At 44.4% G+C, this 13648-nt stretch overlaps 1 protein-coding gene across 1 annotated transcript; it reads right to left on the bottom strand.

Moving 5' to 3' along the window:
• Positions 1-404: 404 nt before the first annotated feature.
• Positions 405-13292, bottom strand: arhgap21a (Rho GTPase activating protein 21a). The gene is made up of 4 exons (XM_041861358.1): positions 12803-13292; positions 5573-5770; positions 474-495; positions 405-415 (listed from the first exon to the last, which is right to left on the bottom strand). The coding sequence occupies exons 1-4, from the start codon at positions 13109-13111 to the stop codon at positions 405-407; spliced, it is 540 nt and encodes a 179-aa protein (XP_041717292.1). The 5' UTR covers positions 13112-13292.
• Between the last annotated feature and the right edge of the window lie 356 nt (positions 13293-13648).

Raw genomic sequence — 13648 nt, 5'->3', positions numbered from 1 at the left:
CATCAACTGCAGGTTTCAATCTAGCTTGAGAGATCTGCTGTTATCACTCCACTCTGACTACTAGCGTTGTGATCTCATTGCAATCCTCAGAGAGTAAACTACACTAAACTAGAGAGAGTAACTAAACACCTGTCTAGGATTGGTCAGGAGCCAGAGGGAGTGGTGCAATGGCTGCTGGGGCTTCTATCCTGTGTAAGAGCAGGACATGACTTCTTTAATTTGATACAGTGTGGAATGAAGTGCATTCAAGAGTGCAGTGTTTTGTCACATTGCAAAAGGCTTTGATGTTGAATGGGAAGGTTTATCTGAATGGTTTGTGAGTGACCTTGTATAACACTGAAGGATAGAGATGAAGCTTGCTTTCTGATCAGTGACAATCAGTCTTCTTTTATACAGTACATGTTCTATTCAAAGCCTGGAGGGAGTAGAGCTACAAACGCAACGAGAATGTGATATAAATGCTGTCCACTTACCTCTACTGTCATTGTCCTCATCCTAGAAGAGAGAGGAAAGAGAGAAAAGATAGTCAGACATTTTTTGCATTCTATTTTTTCATCTGGGGTTTTCTTCAATGAAGATGAAGTGAATGAGTTTAGTAGACTATGGAGGAGAGAAGTAGACAGCTTTCACAGTCATAAAAAGGAAACCAATTCGAACAAAAGTGACAGGGGACACAAGGGACCCTGGCGGAGTTATTCTGCGTGTCGCTGTTGCGGAAAATTGAGATTAGAAAAAGTTACTTCAGATATGTTTTGTTTTTATCTGATACCGTTTTAAGCTTAAATTCTTAATTTCCTTAGAATCAGGTTCAAAATCCACACGCGTGTGCTAATATCTGTCACGCTCTGGCTCCGGGACTGTGTATTTTGAGCCAGGGTGTGTTCATTTGGTTGTGTTGTATTTGGTTGTGTTTCATTGTTTGGTCGTGTGACTCCCAATCAGTGGTAACGAGTGTCAGCTGTCGGCTCGTTATCTCTGATTGGGAGCCATATTTAAACTGTCAGTGTTCACCTTAGTGTTGTGGGTTTTTGTTCCTTGTCAGTCATTGTAACGGAGGACTTCACGTTTCGTCATTGTTTGTTGTTTTCGTGTTTAGGCTTTAATTTAATAAAGTCATGTTCACCTTCAACGCTGCGCATTGGTCCTCCTCATTAGACGATCGTGACAGAAAAACCCACCAAGATGGGACCAAGCAGCGTGTCCAGGAGCCGTCGCCAGGGAGATCCCTCACAGATCTCCTTCGCCTCCTGGACTGGGTCAAGCCGAGTGAGGAGGAGAAGGGCTTGACACTATGGCAGAAGGGCGAGAGGCTGGCGGGGGATATGGAGACCTGGTCCACGGGTAGGAGAGACGCCCGAAAATTTTTTAGGGGGGCTCACGACGTCGGACCAGCAGGAGGCCGCGATAGAGCGGCCCAGTGGGTTGCCGGAGAAGGCCGCCGGGTTACGGGGGCCACTGGTCGAAGAGGGGATGGAGGAAGTAGAGGCACGGCGAGAGGTACTGGTGTGTGTTGCCAGTCCGGTCCGGCCCGTTCCAGATCCCGGTGTAGGACCAGTGGTGTGTGTCCCCAGTACAGTCCGGCCCATCCAAGCTTCCCGCACCAAGCCAGTGGTGTGCGTCGTCAGCCCGGCTCTGCCCGTGCCTGCTCTCCGCATCAAGCCTGTGGTGCGTCTCGTCAGCCCGGCTCTGCCCGTTCCTGCTCTCCGCACCAGGTCTGTGGTGCACGTCGCCAGACCAGTCCGGCCCATTCCTGCTACTCGCAACAAGCCAAGGGTGCGAGTCGTCAGCCGGATTCAGCCCATTCCTGCTACTCGCACCAAGCCAAGGGGTGCGGGTCGTCAGCTGGATTCAGCCCATTCCTGCTACTCGCACCAAGCCAAGGGTGCGAGTCGTCAGCCGATTCAGCCCATTCCTGCTACTCGCACTCAAGCCAGGGATGCGAGTCTTCAGCCTGGTGAGGCCTGTTCGGCTCCACGCACCATGCAAAGGGTGCGTATCGTCTGCCAGGTCCGGTCCATTCCTGCCTCACGCGCCAAGCCAGGGGGTGCGCGTCGGCAGTCCTGATCCAGCTAACTGGGTCAGATCGGACTGGGGACACTGCGGGGGATTGTAGTAGGGTGGTGGTCAAGCCCGGAGCCGGAGCCGCCTCCGAGGAGCAATACCCACCCAGCCCTTCCCTATTTGGGGTGTAGGCGCGGTCGGAGTCCGCGCCTTTAGGGGGTACTGTCACGCTCTGGCTCCGGGACTGTGTATTTTGAGCCAGGGTGTGTTCATTTGGTTGTGTTGTATTTGGTTGTGTTTCATTGTTTGGTCGTGTGACTCCCAATCAGTGGTAACGAGTGTCAGCTGTCGGCTCGTTATCTCTGATTGGGAGCCATATTTAAACTGTCAGTGTTCACCTTAGTGTTGTGGGTTTTTGTTCCTTGTCAGTCATTGTAACGGAGGACTTCACGTTTCGTCATTGTTTGTTGTTTTCGTGTTTAGGCTTTAATTTAATAAAGTCATGTTCACCTTCAACGCTGCGCATTGGTCCTCCTCATTAGACGATCGTGACAATATCGTACCCCGACAGCAACACATATGTTCTCCGCATATCCTGTAAGTCTCCAAACTTTCCCTTGGCGATCCTTTAAGACAGGCTGACCCTCTTCAAGCAAACCCAGTTTCAGAAAGAATGGGACTATGATTCCTCAAGAGCTCTGAAAAGTAATTAGAATCTCGGATGAAATTCTGTGAAATTTGTAAAGATCACATTTCTCCTAAAATACAGGATTTATTTTGTTATGTAAGGAAAGACTGTCTAAAATGATCGGCTGAAATCTAAGGTGGAAATGTTTATTTCAGTCTTTCCCAGAAGCTCTTAGCTGCATTTTACTTAGAAACCCTCAGCTTAATGCCAGACAAGACTTGGCCTTGACAGTTCTGCCAACTCTAATCCCATTTCTGGGTCCATTAGAAATGGGAATCCCTGCAAAGTGCTAACGGTTATTGATGGAGACATATTGCTTGTTATTTCTTAAGGCACTGAGAACCCATAAACTCTCAATTAAGTTAGGGAAGGTTCAGTTTTTCCAGATATGACCTGAACTGTGATTATACAGAAACACAAAGCAAACCAATTCTACTTTAAATAAGAAAATAGGTTAACACTGTACAGTGCCACAAGGGAGGGCCTTTGCATCGGAAATGCTGGATAAAACTCTGCAACATCTAGGCCGGAGTGCTTCAGCTTTGCATCTAAATGTCAATGCCAAAGCAAAAACTGACTGGGAAGAGAAGAGTGTGCTCTGCGCAGTGAAATTAGTGTCAAAATACACTTAAGAACGTAAACAATAAACATAACGCACTCCTTTACAAATTTATTTATCGTTAGGAAAATCCCAAATGGATGCAGGTGGTTCAACTACAGTAAATCCCTTAAAAACCTTTTCTTTAAACAATCAGATGGAGGCATCGGAAGCACTATCCCATTAGAAGAGGTTGAGTATTCCGGGATTTACTGAACACCATAGAACGACAGCCCATTAAACAGGGAAATGCTGGGAGAGACAGTTTATGCTAGGGGCAGTAAAATGTTGACGTTATCCACTGGGTGTTTTTGGCACACTTCCCAGGTAGGATGACACAACTGAGATTACACTACACTACTGGTCAAAAGTTTTAGAACATCTACTCATTCAAGGGTTTTTCTTAATTTTTACTATTTTCTACATTGTTGAATAATAGTGAAGACATCAAAACTATGAAATAACACATATGGAATCATGTAGTAACCAAAAAAGTGTTAAACAAACCAAAATATATTTTATATTTGAGATTCTTCAAATAGCCACCCTTTGCCTTGATGACAGCTTTGCACTCTTTTGGCATTCTCTCAACCAGCTTCATGAGGAAGTCACCTGGAATGCATTTCAATTAACAGGTGTGCCTTCTTAAAAGTTAATTTGTGGAATTTATTTTCTTCTTAATGCGTTGTGACAAGCTGTGTTGTGACAAGGTAAGGGGGGTAAATAGAAGAGAGCCCTATTTGGTAAAAGACCAAGTCCATATTATGGCAAGAACAGTTCAAATAAGCAAAGAGAAACGACAGTCCATCATTACTTTAAAACATGAAGGTCAGTCAATCCCGAACATTTCAAGAACTTTGAAAGTTTCTTCAAGTGCAGTTGCAAAAACCATCAAGCGGCAGGTAGCTTAGTGGTTAAGAGCGTTGTGCCAGTAACCGAAAGGTCGCTGGTTCTAATCCCCGAGCCGACTAGGTGAAAAATTTGTCGATGTGCCCTTGAGCAAGGCACTTAACCCTAATTGCTCCTGTAAGTCACTCTGGATAAGAGCGTCTGCTAAATGACAAAAAATGAAACTGGCTCAAAGCAACAATGGAAGACCTAGAGTTACCTCTGCTGCAGAGGATAAGTTCATTAGAGTTACCAGCCCAAATATATGCTTCACAGAGTTCAAGTACCAGACACATCTCAACATCAACTGTTCAGAGAAGACTGTGTGAATCAGGCCTTCATGGTTGAATTGCTGCAAAGAAACGACTACTAAAGGACACCAATAAGAAGAAGAGACGTGATTGGGCCAAGAAACACGAGCAAAGGACATTTGACCAGTGAACATTTTTCCTTTGGTCTGGAGTCCAAATTTGAGATTTTTGGTTCCAACAGCCGTGTCTTTGTTAGACGAGGTGATTTCCGCATGTGTAGTTCCCACTGTAAAGCATGGAGGAGGATGTGTTATGGTGTGGGGGTGCTTTGCTGGTGACACTGTCTGTGATTTATTTACCACAGCATTCTGCAACGATACGCCATCCCATCTGGTTTTCAACAGGACAATGACCCAACACACCTCCAGGCTGTGTAAGGGCTATTTTACCAAGAAGGATGGAGTGCTGCATCAGATGACCTGGCCTCCACAATCCCCCGACCTCAAACAAATTGAGATGGCTTGGGATGAGTTGGACGGCAGAGTGAAGGAAAAGCAGCCAACAAGTGCTCAGCATATGTGGGAACTCCTTCAAGACTGTTGGAAAAGCATTCCAGGTGAAGCTGGTTGAGAGAATGCCAAGTGTGTGCAAAGCTGTCATCAAGGCAAATGGTAGCTATTTGAAGAATATAAAATATATTTTGATTTGTTAAACATTTTTTTGGTTACTACATGATTCTATATGTGTTATTTCATAGTTTTGGTGTCTTCACTATTATTCTACAATGTAGAAAATAGTAAAAGTAAAGAAAAACCCTTGAATGAGTAGGAGTTTTAAAACATTTGACCAGTAGTGTACACTACAAAGCACTCTACTGTACACTACCAGATAATAGAGTGAATTTCAGTGTTGTAGGAAACTGACAGCTGTAACCCAGTCTTTCTCTACCTCTATATAAACTATAATTGGTCCATATTAGTTGATGATTAATATTATAGTAATATGGTTGAATGTTAGTATTATAGCATGCCAAAGTGTAGCATTTCAATAGCTGAGGAATATACAATGATTAAACAATAAGTACTAAAACTGCTACAGCTGTCATATCTATGCTAACTAAGGTTGACTGAGTGATGATGTACTCACCTTGAGAGAAGAGTGGACGGCTGACTCAGGCGGGTAGACGATGAAGTGGCGCAGCGTGAAGCCGAAACCCTGCGAGGTGCGCTGCAGCCGGAGCGTCTTGGGGCCCGGCCAGGAGAAGCGCTCATCCTCCCCCCCGCCTGGGGACCCTGTCGCTGTGGCCGACGCCTCGCTCTGGTCACGCCCATCCTTCTGTTTGGCCTGAGAGAAACAGAGAGAGGGAGAGATGGAATATTAATATGGTTAATGTAACCTTTGAGATAATCCACTCAAAGTAGGACAGATAGATGAACATGTTTTTCCTCTTACATACTTCTGTTAGTGTAACGTAAGCTTATTGACAGTTCAGTCACAGAAGAAAACATTTACATCTGGAAGTGGCCTTAGACTCATTTAATCTATTGTCCTCCTAGACCTAGAGGGAGAAGTTGATTTAAATCGATTGAAACTGTGAAGGATGCAGCAGAAAGATTCAGCGGAAAGGCAAAGATAGAGAAAGAGCGACACAGTCAGACATGACATCCGCAGCACACCCATAAGATTTAGAGATATGGGCCTGGTCAGATAGGAGAACATGAACAAATCTAGTCTAATTTAGGTCTCCCAATAGGAGACCTTCTGTACGGATTACATAATCAAATCTTAAAACTGCAATCATCAGTTGAAACAATAACAAAGCAATCCCTGCCCGTTTCGCTAAAAAGCTGAGGGATGGGGGGTGGAGAAATGTCTCCACTCTCAAATTCATAGACTGAGTTAGGACTGACCATCCAAGATAAAATTTTTATTAGTTTTAACCATGTTTTGAGGCTATATAGTGTGTGTTTACATTTACTCTGTTACATTACAAACATTGGAGTAAAACAGCTTTATATTTTGATGGGGTACGACAGTTGAACTAAGCTCATGACGCATTTATAAGTTAGCCTATATCCTTCAAGAACCAATGGGTACATATTATTAATTTATCAATCTAAAAATGGATGTAGCAACTGGTGATTTCCCCTTTAGCAGCAGTCATCAGGTTCACAAGGCCACAATTTACAAGTCATGAGAACATGGCTTCAAATTCCCACTACATCTTGTACCAGGCTACTCTCAATGTGTTCCTTGTCACTGAAGACAGTAGAAAAGCTTTATTTAAACAGAGCTCTCTGTTTTCACAGATAAAACAGCCAACGACTACACATTTGCCTTCTTCACCTTGTTTATCTGACAGAGTTTGAGTTCATTTGGCAGATTCTCACAGATATGAAATCAAATGGAGTTACATGAAATGTAATAAAGACTCCGTTTGTTGACATGGCTATGGTTCTACCAAGCGCTCAGGAAGGTAAGAAAGAAAACAAATGAGTTCATTCCAGGACAGGGCATAGCTCTGTATACTTTGTGTTCAGTGCTGTCATCAGAGAGCGGCTAAGCCTTATAACTTCCTGAATCTTCTAATTGAATTCCTCGTAGGCTAATACATCACACCTTGACGCCGGGGGGAATTTACTTGGCTCATCGCGCCCTAGCGACTCCTTATGGCGGGCCGGATGTCTGCAGTACAAAATCCATGTGTACGTGGGTGTATAGTGAGTATGTTATCGTGTGTGTATGTATGCATGTGTATGTGCCTATGTTTGTGTTGCTTCACAGTCCCCGCTGTTCTACTTGCATCAGTTACTTGATGTGGAATAGAGTTCCATGTAGTCATGGCTCTATGTAGTACTGTTCTAGACTTAGGGACTGTGAAGACTGTGAAGAGACCTCTTGTTGCATGTCTTGTGGCCTATGCATGGGTGTCCAAGCTGCGCGTCAGTAATTCAAACAGACAGCTCGGTGCATTCAACATGTCAATACCAATCATAAATACAAGTAGTGATGAAGTCAATCTCTCCTCCACTTTGAGCCAGTAGAGATTGACATATTAATATTATCTCTCTGTGTACGTCCAAGGGCCAGCCGTGTTGCCCAGTTCTGAGCCAATTGCAATTTTCCTATGTCCCTTCTTGTGGCACCTGACCACACGACTGACAGTAGTCCAGGTGCGACAAAACTAGGGCCTGTAGCACCTGCTTTGTTGATAGTGCTGTTAAGAAGGCTTTCTTATGGACAGACTTCTCCCCATCTTAGCTACTGTTGTATTGATATGTTTTGACCATGACAGTTTAAACTGCTTGGAGTAACCCTGGATTGTAGTCACCTCAACTTGCTCAATTTCCACATGATATATTACAATATTTAGTTTCTCCCAAATACAATGCTTTTAGTTTTGGAAATATTTAGGACTAACTTATTCCTTGCCAACCACTCAAAAAAAACTGCAACTCTTTGTTAAGTGTTGCAGTCATTTCAGTTGCTGTAGTAGCTGACGTGTATAGTGTTGTGTCATCCGCATACATAGACACACTGGCTTTACTCAAAGCCAGTGGCATGTCATTAGTAAAGATTTAAAAAAGTAAGGGGCCTAGACAGCTGCCCTGGGGAATTCCTGATTCTACGTGGATTATATTGGAGAGGCTTCCATTAAAGAACACCCTCTGTGTTCTGTTAGACAGGTAACTCTTTATCCACAATATAGCAGGGGGTGTAAAGCCATAACACATACGTTTTTACAGCACCAGACTATGATCGATAATGTCAAAACCCGCGCTGAAGTCTAACAAAACAGCCCCCACAATCTTTTATCATCAATTTCTCTCAGCCAATCATCAGTAATTTGTGTAAGTGCTGTGCTTGTTGAATGTCCTTCCCTATAAGCGTGCTGAAAGTCTGTTGTCAATTTGTTTAACATAAAATAGGATTGTATCTTTCAAATACAATTTTATCCAAAAGTTTACTACGGGTTGGTAACAGGACGATTGGTCGGCTATTTGAGCCAGTAAAGGGAGCTTTACTGCTCTTAGGTAGCGGAATGACTTTTGCTTCCCTCCAAGCATGAGGGCACACACTTTCTAGTAGACTTCAATTGAAAATATGGCAAATAGGAGTGGCAATATCGTCCGCTATCATACTCAGTAATTTGCCATCCAAGTTGTCACACCCCGGTGGCTTGTCATATTTGATGGACAACAGTACTTTTTTCAACTCTTCCACACTCACTTTACCGAATTCAAAATTACAATGATTGTCTTTCATAATTTGGTCAGATATACTTGATGTGTAGTGTCAGTGTTTGTTGCTGGCATGTCATGCCTAAGTTGGCTAATCTTGCCAATGAAAAATCATTAAAGTAGTTGGCAATATCAGTCAGTTTTGTGATGAATGAGCCATCTGATTCAATGAATGATGGAGCCGAGTTTGCCTTTTTCCCCAAAATTACATTTTAAGGTGCTCCAAAGCTTTTTACTATAATTCTTTGTCATTTATTGTTGCCGCGGTCGACTTCGAAATGATAATAGTGGGCATTGCAGCTGCAGACACAGGCACCCCCAGCGACGAAGGTGCAGGAAGATCAGGCTCCAGGACGGCGACACTATTAGTTGTTTGTATCCGATCCGGGCCTCTCGTTGGGAGTGTAGACTGCTTTGCGGGAGGCTGCTGTCTTCGGCTTGCAAGGCTCGTGACATGCGACCATCGTTGATTGCCTTGCTTCTCTTGCTGTGCTCCTTCGACTCCGCTATCAGATGGGGGAGTTCTGGGTAACACCAACCAGTCGCATAATGACAAACGACAAGACGGAGATGCATCCAACAAGCGTAAACACCGTCCAGCCACCGGCGTATAATATGTAAACATTCCACTCTGCGTTTTCCCCAGTTTCTTAGGTAGGCTGGCGACCTGCGTGATCAAGGAAGCCACCTCAACCCTATAATCCAAGGGCAAGCAAACAATTGCAGCATTGGAACACTGAGTAATCTGGTTTGTCCCGAAACAAAGCGTAGTAGATACAGCTCCTAAAGCGCTGGAACCGTTCATTTATTTATCCAGACAAAGAGGGCTCCATTGCAAAACTCATCTGGTACCAACCTTGTTAGCTTGATGGCTAGCAGCTTAGCGTCTCTGTCAAGCAGGCTTCAACCTGTCTGTTAAGCGAGATTCTGGGAGACGAAATAGCAGTCCTAGCTGTTAAAAGCTAACTGCGACTTGGAATCCATGCAAAAACAAGTTCGGTATTCGTATTTAATGAATAGCTGTTTAGTTTTAATCAAAAATAACAAACCAAGTGTTTCCAGCATACAGTGTTCATCTAAGCCTAAAAAACAACTAATCAGACTAATACCAAAGTTCTTTGCACAAAGATTTATATACCTCACTGACTGGCATTTTAAGTGAGGAGGTGAGGGTAGATGCAGGAATGGGGATCAAATCCATGAGGTATAAATAGCCTAGCCTCCAACCACACCCAGAAAAAAACTGTCACTAGGAGACTAATTGGCGAAGTACTCCCCTCCATACACTACACAGTCATGTGAAGAATCTACACTGGCTTTCCCCACCAGCACAGGTCCAATACGGTCAACATTTCCTCTTTGGAATCCCTCTCTGCTGCACCAACCAGCTACAGACAGGAAACATAGATTTGAATGTTATGTCCTAAAATAGCTGCCTATAGCTACTTGCCATGTGGGTGCTGTGTATTTGTACTCCACCAATCAGGCCTTTATGGTAGAGTGTAGTTGTGTGTTTACGTGGGCGAACAACAGAATTGGGTCCATTTGAAGAGAAAGACTGAGTCGACAGGTATTGGATACTATTCACAGTCCTACTAGGCTATAGTGAGTCACTCTAGTGTTGTTGGCTTCATGGCTTCCTCTCTCTCTCACCACAGGCAAGTGCTATTACCCATGACATCACTCACTCCCATTCACATTATATGAAAATATGGCGTTGCCTGTCCCGCTAATTGCCCAAAGCTCAACAATGACTGAATTATTCAAACAAGGCACATTCATAAGAATTATGAAAATCATTAATTTAATTATTTACAGTGCATTCGGAAAGTTTCAGACCCCTCCCCTTTTTCCACATTTTGTTACGTTACGGACTTATTCTAAAATTGATTAAATAAACACATTTCCTCATCAATCTACACCCAATACCTCATAATGACAAAGCAAAAACAGGATTCTCTACATTTTTGCAAATGTATTAAAAGTAAAGAGCGTTGTACCAGTAACCGAAAGGTTGCTGGTTCTAATCCCCGAGCCGACTAGGTGAAAAATCTGTCGATGTGCCCTTGAGCAAGGCACTTAACCCTAATTGCTCCTGTAAGTCGCTCTGGATAAGAGCGTCTGCTAAATGACCAATTTATTTATTATTTTATTTATTTAAAAAACAGAAATACCTTATTTACATAAGTATACACACCCTTTGCTATGAGACACGAAATTGAGCTTGGGTGCATCCTGTATCCATGGATCATCCTTGAGGTGTTTCTACAACTTCATTTGAGTCCACCTGTGATCAATTCAATTGATTGGACATGATTTGGAAAGGCATACACCTGTCTATATAAGGTCCCACAGTTGACAGGTCATGTCCGAGCAAAAACCAAGCCATGAGGTTGAAGGAATTGTCCGTAGAGCTCAGAGACAGGGTTGTGTCGAGGCACAGATCTGGGGAAGGGTACCAAAACATTTCTGCAGCATTAAAGGTCCCCAAGAACACAGTGGCCGCCATCATTCTTAAATGGAAGAAGTTTGGAACCACCAAAACTCTTCCTAGAGCTGGCCGCCCGGCCAAACTGAGCAATCGGGGGAGAAGGACCTTGGTCAGGGAGGTGCCCAAAAACCAGATGGTCACTCTGAAAGACCTCCATGTGGAGATGACAACCATCTCTGCAGCACTCCACCAATCAGGCCTTTATGGTAGAGTGGCCAGCCAGAAGCCACTCCTCAGTAAAAGGCACATGACAGCCTGCTTGGAGTTTTCCAAAAGGCGATTGTCAGGTCTGATGAAATCAAGATTGAACTCTTTGGCCTGAATGCCAAGTGTCACGTCCGGAGGAAACCTGGCACCATCCCTACGGTGAAGCATGGTGGTGGCAGCATAATGCTGTGGGGATGTTTTTCAGTGGCAGGGACTGAGAGACTAGTCAGGATCGAGGGAAATATTAACAGAGCAAAGTACAGAGAGCTCCTTGATGAAAACCTGCTCCAGAGCGCTCAGGACCTCAGACTGGGGCGAAGGTTCACCTTCCAACAGGACAACGACCCTAAGCACACAGCAAAGACAACGCAGGAGTGGCTTCGGGACAAATCTCTGAATGTCCTTGAGTGGCCCAGCCAGAGCCCGGACTTGAACCAGATCAAACATCTCTTGAGAGACCTGAAAATAGCTGTGCGGCAACACTCCTCATCCAACCTGACAGAGCTTGAAAGGATGCAGAGAAGAATGGGAGAAACTCCCCAAATACAGGTGTGCCAAGCTTGTAGCGTCATACCCAAGAAGACTCTGGGCTGTAATCGCTGCCAAAGGTGCTTCAACAAAGTACTGAGTAAAGGGTCTGAATACTTATGTAAATGTGATATTTCAGTTTTTTTTGCTTTGTCATTATGGGGTATTGTTTGTAGATTGATGAGGGGGGAAAAACAATTGAATCCGTTTTAGAATAAGGCTGTAACATAACCAAATGTGGAAAAAGTAAAGGGGTCTGAATATCTTCAGAATGCACTGTATAAAAATACAATTTAAAAAAGTACTGTTCTCCATGAAGTTGCATTCTTCAGAGGTGTTCCTCATTATGTTTTCATGTGAAAATTCCCCCAGATTCACGTGACAATCACTGAGAGTTGTCCAAAATGACTGCTGCTTGTGTCTTCCTTTTGGAGCAGAGTTCAGTTTCTATAGAGTACATCATTAACAGCTATTATCCCTTGAATATGTACAGGGATGAATCTCTGTCCTTTCAGTCTTTCAGAATTTACCATAGGGAGCTACAATAAACTAAACTTAAAAGCGAAACACGCACACTCGCATTACAAATGATATCAGTCAGTGAAACAGTACTACCCTGCCACTGGAGCAAGGGATGACGCACACAACATTCCTGAGACAACACAACAAAGTGTGGCCCCCCCACCCCTCCACCCCTCTCAAATGCTTACTATGTAGCCCAATACACTTAGCTGCAAGCTGATGCACTTATAGTGGCTGGGGACGTATTTCAGCACAGGTCAACATATTACAACTCAATAATGCACTGCCAACAGTTTTCCAATAAAATAGCCACAAGTTTTGTGATCAGGCTCTTTATATGATCCGAAAAGCATTAGGGTGAACTCGAGAAAAAGCAAAGCGCCTTACCCTAGATCGAACACAGTTCCTCCTGGATGCTTCTCTGAGTTTGCCCCAGGACACTCTCCTGTCCGTCTCCCCCCTCAGCCCTAGTTCCACGTCCCCCCAGTAAGCCCGGGCTAGCAGCTGGAACCACAGGCAGTAGGGCTCCGACAGGCAGCCTTCAAACCCGACCAGGCGAGCCCAGGGACAGTCCCCTGCCGAGGGGGAACAGCCCACCTCTACATCCACCAGATGCACCAGGTCAGGGCAATCCTTCAGGGGCACTGTATTCTCACAGCCCCTGGCGGAGACCCCCCCGTTCCTCTGGGCCAGCATGGCATAGCCAGTCACGGCTTTATATCCGTCAAGGAAAAAGAAGAAAGGAAGGAAGGCAGTGGAGCTCTCCTGTACTGCTCTGGAGATCTCCGTCTCACTAGCTTGTCATTCTTTGTTTCTCTCCAAGTTTCTCTTTCTGACTCTCTTCTCCTCTCACTCTTCCACTCTCTCTTTCTGACTTCCCCCGTTCTCTCTCTCACTCTGTCTGTTCTCAGTATTGGGAGGCAGGGCTGTTCCTCGGCTTCCCACAGCCACATGATGTTTCCATTCTCTCTCACAAGCTGGGCTGCCAGATGAGTGTTCTCTTTAAACCCTCCATTCTCCTCACTCTCTCTCGCTCATTTCTTTGTCACTCTTTTAAACACGTTTTTTTTTAAAATGTTGAATAAACCAAACAGGCAAACAAACACACGTGCACACACGTGCACACACAGGTTAAGCACGAGTGAAATTCCACAAACTGCACATTCTAGCGTGTGTGTGGGGGGGACAAGCACAGAAATAGCTGGGATTGTTTTCCAGGTCCATGGATTAATA

This window comes from Coregonus clupeaformis, chromosome 34 (genome assembly GCF_020615455.1).
Source record: "Coregonus clupeaformis isolate EN_2021a chromosome 34, ASM2061545v1, whole genome shotgun sequence".
NCBI classification, from domain to species: Eukaryota; Metazoa; Chordata; class Actinopteri; order Salmoniformes; family Salmonidae; genus Coregonus; species Coregonus clupeaformis.
This window is presented reverse-complemented; position numbering and strand designations above follow the sequence as displayed.